Source organism: Jatropha curcas, chromosome 7, assembly GCF_041381405.1.
Source record: "Jatropha curcas cultivar XTBG-Jc1 chromosome 7, XTBG_Jcur_1.0, whole genome shotgun sequence".
NCBI classification, from domain to species: Eukaryota; Viridiplantae; Streptophyta; class Magnoliopsida; order Malpighiales; family Euphorbiaceae; genus Jatropha; species Jatropha curcas.
In genome coordinates, this window is record NC_143157.1 from 841,022 (window position 1) to 865,138 (window position 24,117).

The 24,117-nt window shown below is 32.3% G+C and overlaps 2 protein-coding genes and 1 pseudogene across 2 annotated transcripts; 1 reads left to right on the forward strand and 2 right to left on the reverse strand.

Annotated features, from left to right (window-relative positions):
* Positions 1-33: 33 nt before the first annotated feature.
* Positions 34-3,238, reverse strand: LOC105629995 (disease resistance RPP13-like protein 4). Its single transcript, XM_012211659.4, has 2 exons — positions 3,083-3,238; positions 34-2,737 (listed from the first exon to the last, which is right to left on the reverse strand). Exon 2 carries the CDS (start codon positions 2,722-2,724, stop codon positions 199-201), a length of 2,526 nt encoding a protein of 841 aa, XP_012067049.1. The 5' UTR covers positions 2,725-2,737; positions 3,083-3,238; the 3' UTR covers positions 34-198.
* Positions 3,239-10,317: 7,079 nt separating this feature from the next.
* LOC105630044 (putative F-box protein At1g12190) lies at positions 10,318-11,100 on the forward strand (annotated as a pseudogene).
* A 554-nt stretch (positions 11,101-11,654) lies between these two features.
* Positions 11,655-23,020, reverse strand: LOC105629996 (uncharacterized). Its single transcript, XM_012211660.4, has 6 exons — positions 22,681-23,020; positions 22,306-22,408; positions 19,570-21,963; positions 16,184-16,276; positions 15,915-15,967; positions 11,655-14,380 (listed from the first exon to the last, which is right to left on the reverse strand). The coding sequence occupies exons 3-6, from the start codon at positions 21,938-21,940 to the stop codon at positions 11,834-11,836; spliced, it is 5,064 nt and encodes a 1,687-aa protein (XP_012067050.2). The 5' UTR covers positions 21,941-21,963; positions 22,306-22,408; positions 22,681-23,020; the 3' UTR covers positions 11,655-11,833.
* Positions 23,021-24,117: the final 1,097 nt, after the last annotated feature.

A 24,117-nucleotide genomic window follows, 5' to 3' on the forward strand; every position in this document is an offset into this window, starting at 1 on the left:
TTCTTAAGAATCATAAGATTAGCAAGAAAAAAGTACACATAAAAGACACACTGCATTAAAATTCAAGAACGTAATATAACAAGCCAATCTGAAAACAATTACATGATATATAAATATAACAACTGCAAGATCAAGCTGGAAACCTAACCACACATTACCATCCACAACGACAAGAATTCAAAACCTAATTATAACGATTCAGCGGTGCTGATTTCTTCTCCAGACTGGTTTGTCATCCATATGATCTGGAAAATTGACTAATTTGGAACAGCTACTAATCTCTGCATAGCGTAATAGCTTCATCTCCTCATTTATCAACTTCTTCCAGTCCTTGTTTAATTGTGGCAACTCCTTCAAACATAAACCCTCGATGTTCCAAGACATGGCTTCACTCTTGCAGCTAATATCTGCCAAGCATCGCCCCTCATCTACGCAAAGATAGACCAAAGCAGGGAGACTCTCAGGACTAACCCATTTCGGCAACCTTTCGTGATTGTAACGCTTGAAATATAGCTGCTCAAGTGTTGAGGGAGGGCAGAGCATATCTAACTTGTCTAGCAGATGTTTATCTTCAGATTTTTCAACAATGTCAAAATCAATGGCTAGAATCTTGAGTTTCTTGAGTTCTGATAGAACGTTCCTTTCCTTTTCTATTATTTCACTGTCATTGCTCAACCTAATTCGTAGTACCCTTAACTCACGTAGATGTTGAAGCTCAAGAAGTCGACAGCTTCTTTTGTTTGTCTGGAGTTCCAGTCTCAATCCAGAGAGTTCTTGAAGATGAGAGAGCCTGTGCAGTCCGTGAGGTAGGTATGGAAGCTTATCGCAAGAGCCAACGTCCAACAAAACCATTTTCTTCAGATAACTAATTGAAGAACTTAGCTTGGACAAGTTGGTGCATCCACTTAAAACTAAGAGCTGAAGATTTCGGAGTTTGCCAATGGAATCTGGCACTTCTTCAAGACCCTTGGCTTCACTTAGATTCAAATATGCGAGACGCTTGAGGGAGCTAATCCATTTGAACAGATTATTTAAAGCAACCTTATCTAGCTTATTGTTAGATAAGTCTAGCGCCCTGAGTGAATGAAGTGAACTCAAATTCCTGTGGAATTGTGCATGATCTTTATTCATTAGAATCAATGCCCTGAGCTTTGGACTTTTCTTCAATGATTCAGCATCCATTTCCCTGGTGAAACCCAACCATCGAGAATCTGTGTGGAAGTTTTGTTTGCCTTCACAGTCAAAAAAGCAAAGCTTCTCATCATGTGCCATCACAAGAGTCAAATCTCGCACCAGATCATGCATTCTGCACTTGTAGATTCTTAAATTATAGCCCCGCTTCTTTACAACTTCAACCAAGCATCTCCTCACCAGCTTAGACAGGTTTTCAAAGCCTCTTTCTGTGTCCTGGATGAGACCCTCAGCTACCCACCACTGGATCAACTTTTCAGCTTCTATCTCTGAATCTTCAGGAAAAATAGAGAAGGATAAAAGACATTGCTTTAGCTCGACCGGAAGTGCCTTGTAGCTTAATTGCAGAGAAGTGATTACGTCATTCTCTTTTGTGATGCTGGGTTCACAAAAACTTTTCCAAATTCCATTCCACTCATGAAGTGAACCAGTTGATCCCAGTAAGCCTCCTATTGTCTTGATTGCCAGTGGGAGTCCCCCGCATCTAGCCACGATTTTCTTGCCCAAATCTTTAAACTTTTCAGAACAATTTTTCTCAACCTTAGCAAATGCATGCTTATAGAACAACGACCAGCTATCTGCTTCATTGAGGAATTTGGGCTTATGAACAAACGATTCATCAACTCCAATGGCATTAGCAACACCTTCGTCTCTGGTGGTGATAATAACACAACTTTGTTTGTGGCTTGATTGTGATAGAGCAGGGAAAAACTTCTTTTTCCACCAATCTAGACGCCTGTTGTCCCAGATATCATCTAGAACAATGAGACAACTTATTTCCTCCAACTGTGAAATGATTTGTTTTAGCCCATCTTCAAAGGTAGATCCAGTCTGTGAAGCTGGCTGTCTACCCAAGTTTTCTTGTAATTTCTGCAAGATATCATCCTCTTTAAATGTTTGAGAAACAGACACCCAAATTTTCTTCTGAAAATGTTTGCTTACATCATCATTATTGAAAATTAGCCTAGCAAGAGTCGTCTTTCCCAAGCCTCCCAAACCCACAATTGCAATCTTCTGAAGCTCTTTATCTGGGCAAAGAATCCAGTCATGTATCTTCTTCACATCACCTTCAAGTCCAAGTATTTCATCAGATGGATCATCGTCGCGTCTGAACTGGAACGTATCATTCCTTCGGAGGTTGTTGTCACCTCGTCGGGCTTCCTCCAAAATATCATACTGCGTCTTCATCCTTGCATTAATATCTTTTATTTTCTTGGCTGTTTGAAGATAGAAGAAGAAATTCTGAGGAAAGTATTTGGATGAGAAAAATCCCTTAGTATGATATTCTTGTCTGATTAGGCAGTCTGTCAATATATCATCTGCTTCATACATTAAATCTCTGAATCTAGCCAAGCAATCCTGTACTGTAGCCTGATTACGATTCTCTTCATTACTGATTAGTTTCTTTATGTTATCAAGTCTCTGCTTCATAGTATCGAACTCGCCTTTAAAGTCCCGTACATGTTCTGCTTCCTTGAGGACTAAGAACAATCTGTCTAGCGCAGTAGAAACCAAAGACACAGTCTCTGCCATTCTATAGTCTTACCTGTGAAATTCAGGTTTTAAGGGCTTTGTTATAAATGGGTCGTTGGAAAGAGCTAAAGAAATAGTATCATACTCTATGCTTATACAATTTTCAATAGCATTTCATGCTCTATTTTAATCAAGAAAACATCATTATGGATTATATATTTAGGTTTCTAAGTTAAAAAAAATAAAAAGAAAAAAGAAAAACATTTTCCGCAACATACATGATTTTTGTTTCATGAATGAACTCTAAACAATTCTAGATAATAGAACACTGTGTACATGGAGAATATATGTAATATAATTTCCAGAATATATATATATATATATATATATATTGAATAGGATGGTAAATTAATATTACCTGCAAGCAATGAGCATATGAAGAGGTGATGAGCAACAAGCCAAAAAATCCAGCCGAAGAGAAATTTAAGTCTATTATTGGCAGTGAGTATAGGACAATCAAAATAAGCTTTTCCTGCATTATTTATTACACAGAATGATAGAAATGAAGAGTCTTGGATAATTAATAATTGAACTACAGTGGGTCTGGACTTAAAGCTACTTTTGTCGTCATTGACTGATGATGCCTATCCATTATTGTTTCCTTTTTCTCTCTTTTTGCTTTTGTTTCCATAAATTAAATTTGTAAAGAAATTCTGGAAAAGAATAAGGTCAATGTTTGGTATGCATAATTTTTTTAAAAGATTCATTTTAGAGTTCTATTTTCATTATTAATTTAAAAAACCGTTTTCAGAACAATTTGATAATTTTAATACCATAAGATTAAAAATTCAATTTTTTTTTATTTTACAAAAATATTAAAATTTCTAATAACGTTCAAATATCAGGAGAATAAAAGAAATATTATTTAAATCAAAATCCTAATATATGAATATATGTTTCAAATTAACAGTTAATGTTTCAGACCAATTTAGCAATGGATTTTCAGACTTTATTGTATTGTAAGGTAAAACCTGCGATGAAATGAAATACTCCTTGCGTCCCATTTTGTTTGCTTATTATTCCTTTTTTGAACGTCCAAAATATTTTCAAGTTTTTTAAATTTAGATATGTAAATAATTATTTTTTTCATAATAACCTTCAATTGTTCAATAAAAAAAGGACTTTTATTAATATCTTAACGAGTTAAGGGTAAAAAAAGAGCAAAATAACTTTCGTTGACTAAATTCTTAATATGCATATTTTATCGAACCATGCAAACAAAATGTGATTGAAAGAGTATTACATATGCTACAGTTTCAATTACCTCCATATCTATTCTAGCCCAGAATATCCATGTCTTTATTTAAATATATGTTTTATATTATAGTTAATTATATATATAATTCGGTTTTTCATTCAATTATTAATTATGTGCATTGTCTCTTTTTTTTTTAATTATTAAAATTCCAAATTTCGTTAATAATCCTAATTATGGTTTGGTTAATATTTTACGATATATTATATTATACATTGAGGAAGAAATTAAGATTATCTGTATAAAGAACATCGTATGTAACTATTGAGTTATTTTGATAAAGCACCATAAACAAGAAAAATAATTGAATTTTGTTGATGCAAATTCTCTTGCTAAGAAAGGTGTTGATGCAGAGTTTGTTGCTTGGATTTGAGGTATGTTCAGCAACAGTTTTTTAATTAGCGTTTTGACTGATCAAAATATTAAACGCTATTTTTTATAATGTTAGGTAACATAGCGTTTGAACTAGCTTGTAGAGGTTAACTAGCATTTTTTTTTTTAAAAAAAAAAGTTAACTAACATTTAGCTTCTAGCGTTTTATGAAACGTTACTCAAACAGTTAACAATTAAACACTACTAAAACAATTAATAACTGCTAAAACAGTTAATTTTACCGAACAAACCTTTAATAGTCAACAAGTTTTGGAGGTTCTCTTCGCTTTTCTATTTACTTTGATAGCAAGAATTGTTATTTTTATCTCAAAATTTTTTTTTTTGCTTTCTGTTGTTGGTTGAGGTTTTTTAAAGTTTGTTGGTGTTAGGTTTTTACTCTTGGCTGTTTTGATTAAATTGTGTGTATGGGAAAGCATGTTGGCTCGGCTTAGATTACTCGCTTGCTAAGTCTTTTTTCCCTGATATTATTATAATAACATAAATTTGTTTTTGCTGTTAAAAAAAATAGTGCTCCAATTTAACATGATTAAAAGGTAAATAAGGATTTACTTTATAATATTTCGAAACAATATAAAAAGAGTAGATTCAGAATGCCTACACTGATTTTAACATTATAAAAATTCAAATAATATAAAAGAAAAATCATAACTAATACTTAATATTATAAAAAATAGTATATCTAAACAACACAACCAATAATATTTTGAATAGTAAATAACAAACAATAACAACATACAACACAAGACATTAAGATGTCCTATAATATTTTGAATAGTATTATAGTTTTTACACAAATTTTAAAATGATGTTCCCACACTTAACTGACTATTACTGATATAAAGAACTAGTAACAATACAAAGTAATCCATCCCAATCCCAATTAAGAAAAAATGGCCTAATTTAACCACTTACAATTTTGTCCTATTTTCAAAAATTCAAATGATTATATTTTAAATTTAAAATATCAGTTATAATTATATCCCACTCATTCAAACTTAGATAGGGTTGCACATGACCCATTATAATCTGACTCAACCCAAGCGATCTAACCTGACGGGTTTGAAGATATAATGGGTTGGGTTGGATGGGTCGTCTTTATAATTCACGGATTGGGTGACAGGTTCACCTAGTGAATCTGCAGACCTAACCTAACCCATATATAAATTACGCACTATTTAGTTAATTTGATTTGATTTGCAATTTTGAATATAAATACTAAATTATTCACATATTTAGTAGATATTACCTTCTATATTAGAGTATATTGTACTTTAACACATATATTATATAATTATGTTATTAAGTATTTTTAATTTTACTAGTTGTCTTTTTATTAGGAAAGTTAATTTTTCATTGTTGATTATAATTATCATGATGATAATAATGATCACGTTATGAAATTTAATTTTAATATTGTCATTGGAATATATTTCTAGTTTGTGAAATTATTGTATAATTAAGTTTTTAAGTATATTTAATTTTTTTTAGTAATATGCTTAAAGAGTTGTATTTTATTTAAAAATATTTTTATTATTATCATTTATTTAACCTGCGAGTTTATGTTGTATACCCAACTCAATCCGTTTATAACCTCACCGGTTCATGCATTTAACGGGTTGGGTTGAGTCAAAAAAATCATTGACCCGCACTTGTATTACAAGAGAAAGTCCAAGTATTTCACATCTTTCGTTTGCGGACAATAGCTTTTTATTTTTTAAAGCTACCAAAAGAGAAAGCAACATTGTTAAATCTATCTTGCGGACTTATGCATTGGCTTCAAGGCAAGCCATTAATTTTTAGGAATCGGAGATCTTTTTTAGCCTGAATGTTTCAGCCGCCTTATGAGCTTCTCTCACTTCTATCCTGGGTGTTTTTTTGCCCTTGAATCATGGCAAATACCTAGGATTGCCCTCTCTCATTGGTGGTAATAAGAAGGTTGTTTTCTCCTTTCTTAAGGATCGGGTTTGGAAAAGATTACAGATTTGGAAGTGTCAATTTTTATCCAAAGTAGGTAAGGAGATCCTTTTGAAGTCTGTCGTTCAAGCAATCCCCTCTTATTGCATGAGCATTTTTCTCCTTCTTGTGTCTTTATATACTGAATTAGAGCGAATGATGAATTCATTTTGGTGGGGTATGAAGAATTATGATTAGCGTGGGGTGCATTGGCTGTCATGGGATTGTATGTCTATGAGTAAGGAGAATAGTGGACTTGGCTTCTGTCACCTTCCAAGTGTTAATTTAGCACTCTTGGGCAAGCAAGCATCGCGTCTTATCTCTAAACTACAATCTCTGATGTCTCAGGTTTTCAAATCTAAATATTATCCGGACGGGGTTTTCCAACATGCCATCTTAGGGCATAATCAAAAGTTATGTTTGGAGGGGTTTGCTTGCTTCTCAGAATCTTATTAATGCTAGAGCTTGGCGGAGGGTAGGTGATGGTAGTTTTATCGGTGTATGGGATTCTCCTTTGTTAGACAATGCTGATTCTTTTTGAGTCACTTCTATTGTTGTGAATGGATATGAAAATTTGCTTATAAAAGACCTGATAGTTGATGGACATCGTTGGGATTAGGAGCTGATTCGCACATTGTTTCTGCCTGCAGAGGGTACTTTGGTTCAATAGATTCCATTGTCAAGGCATAGTGTCCCTGATGTTTTAATTTGGCATTGGTCCTCTAAAGGTAATTACACAGTGAGGCCAGCTTACAAGGTTGCGATTCGGTTGAATATGGTGTAGGAAACCATTCCAAACTTTAATATGTGGAGGAATCTATGGGGGCTAGATGTTTCCAGTAAGATTATTCATTTTCTGTGGCAGTGCTATAGGAACATTTTACTAGCAAAGGCTCGGCTGATTCAATGGGGAGTTTCTCTTGATGAGACTAACTGGTTTTTATCAGCAAAGACTTTTCATAGTCATGTCTAAGGAATGAGAGTTAAAATAATAGATGCATGGTTATGAGTCTAAGTGGGACATTGATAGAGATATACTATTAACCATGCAAATGTAATGATATAGTTTTGATATTTTTCTTAGGACAATTATTTCTATGCATTTAATTGAAGATTTGCATTAAAAAAATAAAATTTTCAGCATATTTTATGATAATAGTGTTAGTACATTTTGTATATATCTAACTAGACCAAGTAGAGGATGATTGTTTTATACTGACTATTAAAGTAGATTCTTTAGGACATTAGAAACAAGAATTATATTCTTAATTTTGATTTAATTAATATGAGCAAATACATTATTTTGTGCTTTAATTCATGAAAGAGTGGGTTTTCATTTATCGGGACAACAATTCTCAGTGAGTTGGGCAAACACGACTTGTATTTGTGAAATATTAATTAATAACAGAATTCATGTCTCGGTTTAAAGAATGATGATATATTTTAAGTAAGTTTATAAGGTTTTATTGTGTAAATCCTATGGGTAGATTTTTAATCCAACACATGAAATAAGTTAAGTGACAATCTTAAAAATTAAAATTGTTATTTAAATAAATTGTCAGTGATTTATTTTATTTGACAAGCCTATGTAATCTTTACATGGGGAACATAAATTATTATGTTATGGAAAGTTAAATTAATAAGGAGATCAATCATGAATTTTTAGTGAAATAATTTATGATTAATTATAATAATAATATATTGGTCCTATATGGATTCTTATTATAATTTATAGCCTTATTAATTTATTCCTACGGTCCCTGTTATGCATTAATTATTTGGACTGTACGTGGTTCATGTATTTTAAATAATTAAAAGATTAATTTTTTAATTAAAATTTTATTTATTAATTTTAATTAAAAAAATATAGTCTGTTTTATTTAAAATATTAATCGTGTGGGTAACAGAACGATGAATCTTATCGTAGACTTTTCACGTGGATAAGAGAAGTTATTGGTTGCTGAATACATGCTTGAGATAGTAGCGTATTTAGAGAAAAACTTAGGACGACCTCAAGAATTAGACGTACTGTATTTTCTGCCCACTCAGAAAAATAAAATTCATATAATCAATTAAGATATCACAGCAAAAGACTATAAGGTGACTTGAAGATATTTAGAAAGAGCACTGGCGAACGATTCTGCACTACAATAGGTTAGTTCTTGTGTGATTTGTGTTTTGATTTACTTTTGTACTTGTTTCAATCTTGAGTTGTTTTTACGACATAATTCATGGCTCCCATCAATTCAATGGTGTTCCCAACACTAGTGCCTTCTCTTCTTGATTACATCAAATATATCTTGTTTTCTTTCTGTTTACTCATATTCTTGTTGCTTTACATTCAAATAGTTTAGATTCCACAAATTTTTCAGTTAATTGCTAAACAATACATCTTGAATTTAAAGCTAATACTCAGTCCCTAATCCCTGAGGACAATATCTTTATATATACTACTTGCATGATGCGTACACTTGCTGAATCGCTAACACACCACAAACTTCCTCTTAAATCGAAAAGGTCTTACTTTTTTTTACTCTATGGACTGTCAATGCCTAATATAATATCCATGCTCCAGAATCAGTAATGGCAGAAGAAAAATTAAAATTATGAAGTTTCAATATCAGTCTGGAAAGTTCTTGATCGATTGATTTTACTTGATTTATCATCTAATTTAAATAGCAAAACAATTCTTCGAAATCCATCTACTAGAGAAACTAGCGTGACCCAAAATCCACTTTTTGATCCTGGTTGGACCAACTGGAAACATGGATTTGGGTATGATTCCTTAGCTGATGATTATAAATTGCTGAGAATTTCTTACTCTGGAAAGGAAATCATGTCTGAAGAAGAAGCAGATTTCATCTTCAAAATCTTTACCCTTAAAACTAATTCTTGGAAAACAATCAATCAAGACTACCCATGTAAAGGCTATATATGTTGGCTTATCTTGCTCGTCAATCTTATTCCTGAATAGAGAGCACTTTAGCGGGTAGTGATGGGGTTTAATTATGTTTGGTGTAGTTTAAGCTTCCATCAATACATCTATATGTATGGCGTTTGGGTACGACATTTCGGAAACGGGATACAAGAGAATAACCCACGTTTTAAGTAGCACTAGAAAGATTGAATATTGTTAATTGGATGTCTGCACATTCAAATTTATTTACTAAATATTTATAGATACAACTTGGAATTTCTAGCAAAATCTCATAATCTAACACTAGGATTTTGCTTGATGACTCCTAACTTTGTTCTTAGTCTCCATGCCATGCTCTCTTTTGTCATTATATCAAAACGTTGAGCTAGAATCACAATTAACATGCTTTTTATTATTTTTATTGAATTGATATATTGATATGGTTTTTTAAAAATAATTAATTTTGATTTGATATTATAAATATTCTAAAAGAACTCTTATGAATTTCCTATTTTATTAGACTCTATTTTTTAGACCAGCTTTATATATTTTTAATATATATATCAAAGATGTACAAAATATGGAGAAATAAACAAAAAAAAAAAAATGGGGAAGATTTACGTATATAGCTCACTGTACACCAAACGTGAGCATCGACAATAACAATTTAAAAAAAAAAAAAATCTTTTTTTGATTAACTTGGTATATAAGACCATCCATATATTGGGTATAGGCAAGAAATTTTCAATATATATATATATATATATATAATAAATTTAAAAAAAAAATACATTGTCTTTTTTGTTTTTGAAAGGAAAGTATATTGTCTATATATCTATTAAATTTTTAAGAAAGTAACATATATATAATTATATTTATTTATGAGGTAAAACAATAAATAAACTATTTGTTAATTAAATAATTAATGTTTGTTCGGGAAAAGAAATTCAACCTCATTAGGATTTCATATCCTAATCTTAACCCAACTCCTTTTACTTGAGACATCATACATATTTAAGCAATCAACAGTACATCCATTCTTCTGCTCAAAAGAGAATTTCCCATGTAAAATTATATGGAAAAGCTCCAACTAGCAAATCACTGTTTTCCCACTGAAATTATTGAATAGATACTCTTGAAATTACCCATTAAGTCTGTGCTGCGATTTAAGTCTGTATCGAAACAATGGCAATCTCTGATTTAAGATCATCGTTTCATCCAATTAATCCTCAACCAAAACCGCTACAAACTTCTCCTTCCATCAGAAAGGACTCTCTCTTTCTACTCCATAGACCTCGAATCACTCTTGTCAACACATGAAAATTCTGATGCTCCAGCATCAGTCATAGCAGAAGAAAAATTAAAATTAACAAATTTTTATGTAATCGTCGAAGGTTCTTGTGATGGATTGGTTTTACTTTATTTATCATCTAATTTAACTAACAAAACAATTCTTTGGAATCCATCTATCAGAGAAACCAGAGTGATTCCAAACCCGCCTGTTGATTCTGGTTGGACCAAATGGAAACAAGGATTTGGGTATGATTCTTCTGCTGATGATTACAAACTGCTGAGAATTTATTTCCTGACGAAGGAAATCACATCTGAAGAAGAAGAAGAAGAAGAAGAAGAAGAAGATTTCACCTTGGGAATATTTTCACTTAGAACTAATTCTTGGAACACAATTGATCAAGATTATCCATACAAAGGCTACGGTGGCTTATCTTACATGTGAATCTTATTCCTGAATGGAGCAATTCACTGGGTAGTTAAAAACAGAATATCAGGTTCAGGCGCAATAATCTCTTATGATTTATCAGACAACAAGTTTCAGAAACATTGTTGCCTAGTCAGATGAGTCTAGATTTACTGTAGTTAGTGGAAATTGATGGAAATTTATGTTTGCATGAAACCACTCGTTCAAGAACTATAATTTGGGAAATCAAGGACAAGGAATGTAGTGTAAGGACAGAAATTATGTTTCCTTTATATTGGTCAAGATTTCGTTCATTCATCAATGGCAAACTTGTCTTGCAAAGGTTTTCACAAAAGAAGCTTTATTTTTGCAATTTGGAAGAACATTCATACAAGGAAGTGACTCTGGCTGGCAGCTTTTTCATCTACTATGATAGAACCACTTATGTGGAGTGTTTGATATCTCCCAATTATTATTTATACCCAAACTGATTTTATATAGCTGATTCTTTTTTAGTCCCCTCAATGTTTTCTTTCTAGGTAGTCCTTTTGCACCTATTTGGTTACAATGTTAACATATTAACTAGTTTCCAAATATATATATCTATATTGGTTACAATGTAACTTATAAACTTATCTGTGTAGGATTATATAATACTGTTGATAGCTATTTGCTCGCCTCTGTTATTTTAGCTATCTAGAAAGAAAGATGTACGATTAAATTTATCCATCACAAGCTTTGCGTCTAATAACAACAATATGTGTTCATAATAAATGGCATACAAACTTCACCCCATACCAATCCCAACATAAAACAAATTTAACACACATTACAATCAACAAGCATTCCAATCGTCCTGCTATGCCAGCACCATCGCAAGTAAAAAAATACCTGATCAATCTGAAAAGCGCCTCCATGTTCTCGGGTCATTCTGCACAGACCAGGGAAAATTGTATAACTGGGGACAATGGCTAACCTCTGCATACCGCAATAAACGCATCTTCCGCAGCAAATCATTCCATTCCATCTGCAAATATGGCAAACTCCTCAAACACAAACCCTCCAAGCTCCAATAAGTATCCCCATCAGTTTCAGCGCTCGAGCTGATATCAACAAGGCCTCCATCCTCTATGCAAAGATATTCCAAATTATGGAGACGATCAGGATTTACCCATTTTGGCAAAGTTTCATGACGGTAACGCCTGATATACAACTCTTTAAGCATTGGCGGAGGGCAAAGCCTGTCTAGTATGTCTTTCATGTGTTCACAATTTTCAGCGTCAATGCCTAGAATCTTAAGTTTTTGAAGATTTGACAAGACATTAAATTCATCTGCAGTTATTTCACTATGGTTATTCAAAATCATTCGTAGTACCCTTAATTGGCGTAGTTCTCCAAGCTCAAGAAGTCGACAGCTTGTTGAGTTACGCGGGCGTGCCAGTCTCACTCCAGATAGTTCTTGAAGCTGCGAAAGGTTTAGTAGTCCATGAGGAAGGTAAGGAAGAGAGACGCAAGAGCTTACATCCAAGAGTAACAAATGCTTTAGACTAGTGATTGAAGGGCTTAGTTTTGATAGATTAGTGCATCCGGTTAAAACCAAGAGCTGGAGGTTTTGGAGTTTGCGAATGGAAGATGGCAACTCTTGCAAGCCTTGGGCTCCACTTAGATTTAAATATGCAAGGCGTTTGAGGGAGCTGATCCAAGTCAGTAGATTCTGTAAAGCAAGTGTGTCGTCTAACTTACTGTTGGACAAGTCCAGCACTCTAAGTGAACTTAGTGAACCCAAATTCCTATCAGAGAAAGCTTGATTGCTAATTAGCAATAAAGCCCTCAGCTTGGGACATCTTTGCAATGATTTTGGACCCATTTCACTTGTGAAACCCAACCACCGAGAATTGGGCATGAATTCTTGCTGGCCCTGGTTGTTGAAGCTGCAAATTCTCTCTTCTTCTGCCATCAAAATTGTTAAATCTCGCACCATATTATGCATTTTAGCACTGTACACTCTTCCATCATATCCTCGCTTCTGGACAACTTCAACAAGGCACCTGTTTACCAATTCTGATAGACATTCAGAGCCCATTTCCATTGCTGTTTTCGAGAGACTGTCTCGGATGAAACCCTCTCCAATCCACCAGCAGATTAAGTTCCAAGCTGTTATCTCAAAATCTTGAGGGTATATTGACAAACACAGTAGACATCTCTTTAGAGTAGCTGGAAGTTCCTTATAGCTCAATCGCAGAGAATTCATTGCAATAGAATTCTCTTTTGTGATATTCGGTTCACAAAATCTTTTGAAGATTGCATGCCACTCTGTAAGACTATCAGTTGATCCTAGTAAAGCTCCTATAGTCTTGATAGCTAATGGAAGTCCTCCACATTGATGCAGGATTTTCCTGCCCAGAAATTCGAACTCCCCGTAACCTTCATTATTTTTCTTACCAAATGCAAACTTGGAAAACAACGACCAGCTTTCCTCGTCATCGAGAAGCTTCGGTTGATGGATTCTTTCAGCTCCGATACCAATAGTATAAGCAACATCTTGGTTTCTGGTGGTGATGATAATGCAAGTTCCTTTGGAAGCCGATCGTTGTAGCTGAGAGAAAAAACTCATCCACCATTCAACACCTGTATCCCATATATCATCCAGAATAATAAGACAGGTTTGCTCTTTCAATAAATGAAAAATAATGTCTAATATATATTTTCCACGTGATGTTTCTCCCAGTTGTTCTAATATGCTTCTCAAGATCGCATCCACCGTAAAATTTTGAGAAACTGACACCCATATGGACCGATCAAAATGACAACGTATATCACGATCATTAAAAATGAGCCTGGCAATTGTGGTTTTTCCCAAGCCTCCCATCCCAACAATCCCCATCATCTGAAGGTTGCGGTAGCTTGGGCTAAAAATCCATTCTTTTATCTTTTCCACGTCTCTTTGAACTCCAACAACTGTTTCCTCGGATAAATCGTATTCCAATCTGCTAAACCTGTCAATATCACCTTCATAACTAATGTTTCTTGTCGCGTTCAGATAGGTCTTCAAAATTTCCTCCACCTTCACCAACCTTGTATTAATATCCTTCAATTTCTTGTGTGTTTGAAGGCGGAAAGACAAACCCGGAAGAGAAAATTTGGAGCAGAGTCCAGTTTTGCGATATTTTTCTCTGATTAGGCAATCTGTCAATATATCATCTGTCTCATACAGGAGTTCTCTAAGAGCATCCAAGGTGTTAAGTAATATTTCCTTCTTTTGGTATTCATCTTCTTCTAGAAACACCTGAATAAGTTGAAGCCTTGACCTCATGACCTCTAGCTCGCGTAGAAAGTCAAATGCATACTGAGTTTCATAGCAAAGGGCTGCGGAAATTTGCTTCGTCAAGTCCAAAATCAGTCCATTTACAATTGCCATAGTGTTGACTGTGGACTGTATATTTTACCTGCAAATAGAAGTTCATATTTTAGAGCTTAGAGGGTATCCTTGGCCAATATGCAAAGGCTGTGTTTGGATAGATTGCAAATGCAATTACATAAAATAAATACTTTATAAGGTTGTTTCTGCACTAGCCATTTGTGAGTCATTAAATTTAAAATTATATTCTCTCCATTCTCAATAAACTATTCAATTTGTCTGAGTTATATTACTGAATGAATTAATTATAATATCTACATTTGCAATATACAAACACTAAATTTAATTTTTCATTAATTACCATTGATCATATACAAATAGTAAAAATGAAAAAATATTTATTATTTGTTAAATCCAGAAATGTGACAAGTACGTGGGAACATAATACTTTATCAAATGTTACAAGTATTTAAAAATATAAACCCTTTCAATATGTGATAAGTATTTAGAAATAGATGATATATATATATTAAGTATAGTACTTTCATTAATTATGTTTCTGTTAACAAAAGTGAATAGATTGATCACGACATTAGAAGAGTTCATTTATGCAATATAATAGAAACCAAAATATAATAGAACTCTTGTTGCCCACCTACAAAAGTTCATTTATGCAATATTCTAGCATTTTTAATTTTTATATGTAAAACATTGATATGATGAATATTAGTATAACTTTTAAAATAATAATTTTATATTTTTCAACTATCGAGCAAGTGTTAATAAAGTTTATATTTCTTCCGTCTCATTTTATTTGCATGATTTGACAAAACATACATATTAAGAATTTATTCAATAAAAGTTGTTTTGTCATTTCATACCCTTAACTAATTAAAATAGTAATAAAAGTCATTCACTTAATGAATAATCATAAAGGTTATTATGGAAAAAATAATTGTCTACGTTTCTAAATTTAGAAGTCTTGTAAATATTTTGAGACATCAAAAAAATGAATAACAAGCAAACAAAATGAGACAGAGGAAATATTATAATTTGGAGCATTCGTAGATAAATTTTGCGAGTTAAAATATTTATTAAATGTAATTTTATTTTTTGAATTGTGGTGTTCAATGCATATTTCAACCAAATCAAACATTTAATGGCAGTTTAGTTTGATTTGGTTGGATTTGACAATTGGAAGGTTTGAAAGAAGATAAATTAAACTTCATACTATAAATACGGGAAGCAAATTAATACAAACTATACTATAAATACATTTCCGTTTAAAAATTAATATAGGCATAATTTAGTCAAATATTATTATTCTTTTTTTCAAAATTGAGGTTATCCAATGATTTTTTTAATTCTTTTTTATTCTGAAGTTATGATATTTATAAATCAAAATGGATTCACGTGTCGTGTTCACGTTAGATTGACTTCATATAGTGAGAGAAGTTCGTTCAACATAAACATAAACATGATATATTCATTGTATCAAATACTTGAACCCTCACACATCATAAAACTGCAAAAAACTCTTAAAACTTGATCATGATCAAAATTTAAAACAGAGCAGTCAAATTCATGACCCATCTATAACTGTAATAACTGCACATACCAAATTGTTCTCTATTGAGTCCAACAAATATGGAAAATACTTGAAATTAACTCCTGAAAAACAATAGAAAATGAAAATAGAAGTAAGCATGAAAATTAAAAGAAGGATTGGAGAGGAATATATACATACATTAATATGCATCAATCACCTAGAAAGAGCAGATTTGGAACTGGCCTCAAACATATAGAGTAAGCTATTTAAGAGCAAAAGGAAAAATTTTACAAGTGTTGAGAAGAAATTTTTTTCAGAGTTTAGCCCATCTTCCTAACCTATTGCGCAAGAGGAAGAAAGCATATGGGAATTTCTCTGAAGCAAAGTTATGGTGTCTAGTTTTGGAAGTAAACCACTTTTCTTCTCATTGGCTGATGGGTTTGAAAGATAAATATAGAGGACAAAAACTGTCGATGCATAATTGCTTTGATTTTGCCTTGATAAATACTTACTTATAATTATACTTAATCTCTATTTATTTTTAAAAAAATATTTTTTTTGAAAAATATTTTTAAATAATTTATTTTTCGTTGTTTGGTTACATATTAAAAATTAGTTTAAAATATTAAAATTTTAACTTATAATATCATAATAATAATAAGAATATAAATTTCGTATTTTAAAAATTTTATTATTAAATATGAGAATAATGCACAAAAATAATATATTATGAAAGTTATCGGTGACCGGTGGCAGTGGCGGTGGCTGGTAGCGAATTATGAATTGTGGTAATGGCTACCGATGATTAATAAATAAAAAAAAATATGGATTTACAAGGTTATAACAAGTTTGTCAAGTCCCAGAAAATATTTTACGCTCTTGGGAAGTCAGTTTCCTTAAAAATTACTTAATTTTCTTTTGACTATGAAAATATTTTCCGTTGACTTATTTTTTTACCTCAAACAATGAAAAATTGTGAAAAATATTTTCTTACAAGTTATTTTACGGAAACAAACAGAGCGTAAATACTTTAATAACTTGCAAAATTATTCTACTGTATATAAAATTAAATCGGTTAAAAAATATGAAAATTATTATTTAAATATTTTATTAATACATATCAAGTAAATATTTTGCATATAAATGTCAAAAACATCAAAACAAATTATTATTGCTAATATAAAAAATGTACACTGTCATCAAAATTTATATCTGTAAGAGTAAATTTTTTATGCCATAAGATTTTTTCCATAAAGTGCAGAGATAAATTTTTACATTAGGTCGGATAAAAGCGAATAAATATGGTCCTGTGTAGGTTGGGCACAGTAAGGTTGAATAGACTGAACTTTTTAAATTTGATTTTTAAATTATTTGATTTGTTCTTGATTTTTATAAAAAAAATTAATTAAACTTCATTTGAATCTTAAAAAAACAAAGAAAAAAACTGAAAATATAAATGGAATCAAAACAAATTTAATTATTAGTTAATTAAATCAAAGTGGTGCTTCCTATAGGATTTTTTTTTTTTTTAAATCTTTATCTTCCTTTAAAGATAAGATTCCAATGAAAAGCAAATAGAACATAGAAAAATTGGACAGACCATTAGTTAATTGACTCAATAATGGAGTGTCCATATATAAATATACATTTTAAGAGAATAAAAAATTCCTAACTCCAGTAAAGCTTTGATCCTTACAATAATTCTTCTTCCTTTAACAAATAAATAAATAATTCTTCTTCCTTTGGATTGTTGACAGACAGGCCTGATAATTGCATCTCCACTTTCATATTTTTTATAGTTCTTTCTTTATCAAGTTCAAAGTGAATATATTCAAAGATACAAAGAAACATCTGTTAGCTTTAAGTCATCCAATTAATCATCTCCACCGTACATTCTTCTATATCTATTTTATTTCAATTTTAATTAATTGCATAAAATTGCAATTATTTCTTATTTCAATAAAATAGTTAAGATCAAAAATTATTATCTTTGTCATAAAAAAGGTCATGCTGATTACAATAAATACAATAACAAAAAATTATATTATCGGCAGACTGAATCCACAAAATTTATGTCATGTAGGAGAAGACCATCATGAACTGAACCGCAAAAATTGAAAAAAGAAACTAACTTTTTCTTAAAATCGGACAATGCCGAAGTAAGTTTAGAAATCAAACCAAACCGGTTGGTTCGGTCAAATGATTCAATTTTATTCAAAAAATAGTTATTCTATAATAACCAAGACTAAAAATAAAATAACTGAACTAAAATTGAAAATAATTTAATTTGATTCGGCTTTCGATTTGTTTCAAAGTTTGCTCACTCTAATCCCCAAACACCCTAACAATTTTTCCAAATAGTCCGGACCTGATAAAAAATTTATGACCCTTAGGATTACTAATGCTATATTAGAGAAATAATGATGATAAATAAATTAAAGCATGAATAGTTGCAAGTATCTTGTACCAAACTAGTCAAGTTTCTGCAAAATAAGACAATTCCAAGGATGAAATTTAAATTTTCTTGGCAAATAGTTAAGACCCCCTTCAAAAAGTTGTATAGAACACTAGCAATTTTTGCTTTGAATTTGTGCCTTTCGCGGTATAACAAAGTAAACTTGAAGTCACATCCGAGAGGTGAGATAGGATGGCATAGATTCCTTCATTTTTAATGAGAGTTTTCGAGTTTGAGAATTAGATATGGAGTCCTTTAAACATTCGAGAGAGAACGCATTGTCTCTTTTTATGGACTTAACGGACCAATGAGATTCGGCCACCAGAAAATTAAAAAAAAATAAATAAAAATAAAAATTGAAGTCGTCATGGTGTAAAGCCAAGCTTTTATACTAGAAGACATAAACATACATGCGAAATACTATATTTGAACAATAACTTTTCAATTAATTTATTATAAAATTAAATATCTGGATTTAGGCTCAATTCCAACCCTACAAATAAAAATCGTCTAAAAGTTTTCTAAAGATTCAGTTTACAGGACTTGGCTTGGCTTAGAAGGACGAAGTCTTATCTAGATGTCTAAGGAAAACCTGCAAACCAAGATTGTGAACGAAACAAAATCATAGTGCTCAATGAGGTGCTAGCTTATAGTGTTAGCTTACCCTTCAATAAAGCCCAAATCGGATATTCACAAGAATAATTAGACTAATATACCATGTTGCACGGAAACAGAAATGATAGGAATGAATTGATATTTAAAATATAATTTTACATAAAAAAATAATATTTTATATAGGAAAATCGATACACGGAAATGTACGTTTCTAAAACGTGAAAACATCCATAACTAGAAATTTCCCTACATCATTGGGAGGCCTTTCGAGTTGTGGGGTAAGTCATTTCCCAAGAACAAAATCTTGAGATCAAAAAGAATTTTAATCTAGGATTTTCTTGAAATGTAAAGATTACTTGGAATATAATTACATAAAATTATTAACATTAGTGTATTATATGGACATATGTATGTTTGTATATCATTGTTCTTGGCAAAGCAAAGGGAGTGGGAGACCTACTGATAATCCTGCAAGAATAAAATGAAATTGCCAGCAAGAGCCACTTCAATTACATGGGCAAACGAAGAGAATTGTAATAATGTTTTTCGTAGAAAGCTTTAGACTTATGTAACAAATCTCAGGAAAAGTTAACAACATTACAATCAATTCACTAATTATGGAACAACCAATAATCTCCACATATATAACTTAACAATTATTATTTAATTGTGAATTCTCCACTTTCCAAGTGCTGCCACTACTGGTGCAGATACGAACCATTGTTCCATCGTCAACATGGTAATATTTCAAGTTAGGGAGATTCTCAGGACTAATCCAGTTGGGCAACCTTTCATGGCAATATCTCCTGAGGTACAACTGCTCAAGTGCTGGGGGAGGGGAAAGCGGATCGAGAAACTCTAGCATACTTTTCCCTTTTGCATTTTCAGAATCAAAATCAATAGCTAGTAGCTTAAGTTTTTTAAGCTTTGATAGAACAATCTCTTCCTCTACAGTTATTTCACTATCTTCATTCAGATGAATTTGCAATACCCTTAACTCACCTAGTTCACTAAGCTCAGAAAATGAACACCATTTTTTGTTAGTCTGACTTACGAGTCTTAATCCAGACAGTTCTTGTAACTGGGAGAGCTTATATCCCAGTCCGCGAGGTAGGTTTCGAATCCTCTCGCAAGAGCTTAAGTCCAACACTAGCAACTTCTTTAGACAAGTGATTGAAGAGCTCACTTTTGATAGATTAGTGCATCCACTTAAAATCAATAGCTGAAGGTTATGGGCTTTGGAAATCGAATCTGGCACTTCTTGAAGGCCTTCTGATCCACTCAGATTTAGATAGGCGAGGCGTTTGAGTGAACTAATCCAATTCAGGAGGTTCTTTAAAGCATTAGTGTCTAACTTGTTGTTAGACAAGTCCAATGCCCTGAGAGAATGAAGTGAAGCCAAATTTTTGTCCAAAGGAACACATTCGCTACTCATTAGCAACAATGCCCGAAGCTTTGGACTTTTTTTTAATGATTTGGCGTCCATTTCACTTCTGAAACCTAACCATCTGGAGGTTTCAGTCAATTCTTGTATTCCTACATCATTGAAAGAGCAGTGTTTCTCATCTTTTGCCATCACAAGTGTCAAATCTCGTACCAGGTCGTGCATTTTGCACTTGTAGACTCTTCCATCACAGCCTCGCCTCTGGACAATCTCAACTAGGCATCTTCTCACTAGCTTAGACAAGCATTCGAACCCCATTTCTACTGCAGTTTTCGAGCCTTCACCCTCCACAAGACTCTCTCCAACCCACCAATGGATTAACTTTTCAGCTTCAATCTCAAAGTCTTCAGGATAAATAGAGAAACATAACAAGCACTGCTTTAGCTGATAAGGGAGTGCCTTGTAGCTCAGTAGCAGAGATGCCATTACAACATCATTTTCTTTCGTAATGTTGGGATTACAAAAACTTTTCCAAGTTTCATCCCACTTATGGTAAGAATCAGTTGATCCCAATAACCCTCCTATTGTCTTTATAGCCAATGGAAGACCCTTACATTTAGCCACTATTTGATTGCCTAATGCCTCGAAACTTTGCAGAGAGCTTTTGTCGATCTTCTTAACAAATGCATGCCTACAAAACAATGACCAGCTATCTATTTCACTAAGGAATTTTAGCTTATGGACTCGCGAATCTTCAACTCCGATAGCAGATACAACTTCTTCATCTCTTGTTGTGATAATAAAGCAACTTCTTTTATGAGCTTTTTCAGAAAAACAAGAGAAAAGTGTCTTCCACCAACTGAAATTCTTGTTTTCCCAAATATCATCAAGAATTATGAGACAAGATTCTTCTTTCAACCGTTTAAAAATAGGATCTAAAGGTTCTTTACACTGTGTTTCTCCTAATTGTTGTAAAATGCTCTTCAAAATCTCCTCCTTTTCAAAAGTTTGTGAAACTGAAATCCAAATCTTCTTCTTGAAATGATCATTTATCTCTTCATCTTTATAAATTAGCTTGGCAATAGTGGTTTTTCCCAAGCCTCCCATCCCCACGATTCCAATCTTTTCAAGCACATAATCTTCTCGACAAATCCATCCTTTCAACTTCTCCAAATCACTGTCAAGTCCGATTGTATCATCAGATGAGTCATAATTCCATTTAAACAAATCTGTTTTAACCCTGTTGAGGATGCTGCTCCTTTGCAGTCCCAAACGATCATTTAAAATATCAAATCTCGCCTTAATCCTTCGATTAACATGCAATATTTTCTTGCTTGTTCGAAGGTGGAAGAAGAAATTCTGAGGAAAACAATTGTACATTTGATATTCTTTCCTGACTAGACAGTCTGTTAATATGTCTTCTGCTTCATACATTAGTTCTCTGAATTTAGGCAAGTCTTGGATAAGTTGTTGGTTGCAATTATCACTGTTTGCAAGTAGTTTCTTTATACTATCTACTCTTTGCTCCATAAACTCCAATTGGCTTTCAAAGTCACGTGCAATTTCAACTTCCTTCATAAGACCTGCAAAAGCTTGCTCCAACACAACAGAAGCCACAGGATCTGGAACTGGAATAGCCATTGTCTCTTGTCTCTAAACCTTACCTGTCAATTTTTTTTTTTTTTTAATTTTTTTTTTTACGTATAGTGCTTTAAAAATTGTGAAAAACTTCAAGTTTTTTTTGCCGTATTAATATCAGTTCTATGTAGTATTATATATTATTGTTGAAACATTGAAGAATAAAAATATTATATCAAAATGCTACCAATGGCTGGTAAAAAACGTCTAAACAATAATTCTTGAGTTGGGAATAATTTTTTCATTATCTTTAACGCATTTTCTTGAAAACTAATTATAACTCACCAAGTTAACCCTTCATGAAAAACAGTTTTCATGGTAAAAATTACTCACATCCATAAATTTGAATTAAAAATGAAAATTTTTACCTTCTAGGGATGAGATGGGAGGGCAGAAATCTCTTCTCACTTGAGCAAAGGTCTCGAGTTTACGCTTCTGCAACGTCGTCTCTTTAACACTCTCCCTAGAGCACTTATGCGAATTAGGATTAGTAGGGTTAGCGGGCTTCGATTAAAAATCAAACATGAAACTCTGTGCAATATCATCTTTAGATGATGAAATTAGAACAACAATATATAATTAAAAGAAAACAAAAATTAATTGTTGCCACTTTCTAATGTAATTTGATATATAGAGAACACATGCATTAAATTATCAAATCCTGGTTTTTCTTAAAAAAAATAAAGAAGAAGAAAAGAAAATAGAAAGGAAAGATGAGAGAGGACACAAAATTTTATAAGTACCTGTCCTGTACTGAGTTTATATGTTTAACATAAGCCGCAAGTTGTAACAAGGATTCAAGCAGTGAGCTTCCAGCAGGAACTCAGAAGAACAAAGATGTAAATGATTTACTGATATAATTCAAAATGATCTTCTTAGACCAAGAGGTTCCTGTTAATCTCTTTGTTTATGAATTAATCAGAGTGACTTTGGAGTTGAAGTTACTTTCTCAAGTCATTGGCTTCTGGCTACCAAGGCAAGTAGGACAAAATAAACAATTGGTGTTGCCATTAGATGCTTTATAAACTTTTTTTTTTTTCCTTTTTTTGCTTACATTATTGAACGACAGGACGTGATTCTTCATCTTTCTCTTTTCTATTTTTTATTTTTATTATAAAATTTTTTTATTTTTATTATAAAATGAATAGATGTAACTCACTCTTCAAAAATTAGAAAAAAAAAATCCAAATCTTATATTTTAAATAAAAATCTCATCCCCTCGCGCCAAAATATAAACATCTAGAGCGTGAAATTTACATGTCCGATATTAAAGCATGGTAGGATCAAATCATACAAGTAGAAATGGCCACGGTTCCGGAACCGACGGTTCCGGTTCCGGAACTGGCGGTTCCGGTTCCAGAAAAGCTGGAACCGGAACCGAACCGAAATGGTCCGGTTCCGGTTCCGAACCGTCCGGTTCCGGTTCCGGTTCCGATCCGATTACAAAACCGACGGTTCCGATTGGTTTTCCGGCGAATCGCATAATTTTAAATTTTAAATTTTGGATACCGGTTTAAAAAAAAAATTTATATGAACATAAAAAATTAAAAAATACAGTTAAAAAATTATAAAATATGAAGACCGGTTAAAAAAAAAATTATTTGAACATAAAAAATTAAAAAATACACCTAAAAAATTAAAAAATACTTCAATTAAATTTATTTTTTTAAAGACTTGAATTGTTGAGTGTTGAACATAATGATTTTTTTTAAAAAAATTTTGAACTGAATTTTTTTTTTTTTAAGTTTGAACAAAATTAAAAAAAAAAAAAATGGGCTTGAACTTAATTTTTTTTTTTGTTTAAAAAAAAAATTAAGTTGCCTACGTATCCTCTTGGGGTTTAGATGAATCAAAGCCCACGTAGTTCTTACTTACCTTATATCAATTTCACTCCTTTTACCTTAATCGCTATTTGCACCACCGGTTGATGTTTCCGTTGAGGACCCATCGTATAAATCAAATAAATCTTCATTTTCGTTTGGATTTTCTTGGGCTCTTAGTTCGGCTTTGGTCCAATCATCCACGCACGCTTGTGCTTCTAATGAATCGGGTGTCATACGAGATCGTGTTTCATCAAGTATGTTACCTCCTTGACTAAAAGCTTGTTCAACCGCAACAGTGGAGACCGGAGCTGTTAAAATTTGTTTTGCAAGTAAAGAAAGAATTAGAAAAGTATTTGC

Coding starts and splice junctions, on each gene's coding strand:
- LOC105629995 (XM_012211659.4), bottom strand. CDS start 2,724: ATGGCAGAGACTGTGTCTTTGGTTTCTACTGCGCTAGACAGATTGTTC.
- LOC105629996 (XM_012211660.4), bottom strand. CDS start 21,940: ATGGCTATTCCAGTTCCAGATCCTGTGGCTTCTGTTGTGTTGGAGCAA. Junction 16,277..19,569: donor TTCACAATTAAATAATAATT/GTTAAGTTATAT, acceptor CAAACCCATCAG/CCAATGAGAAGAAAAGTGGT. Junction 14,381..15,914: donor ACTCAATAGAGAACAATTTG/GTATGTGCAGTT, acceptor ATTTGCAGGTAA/AATATACAGTCCACAGTCAA.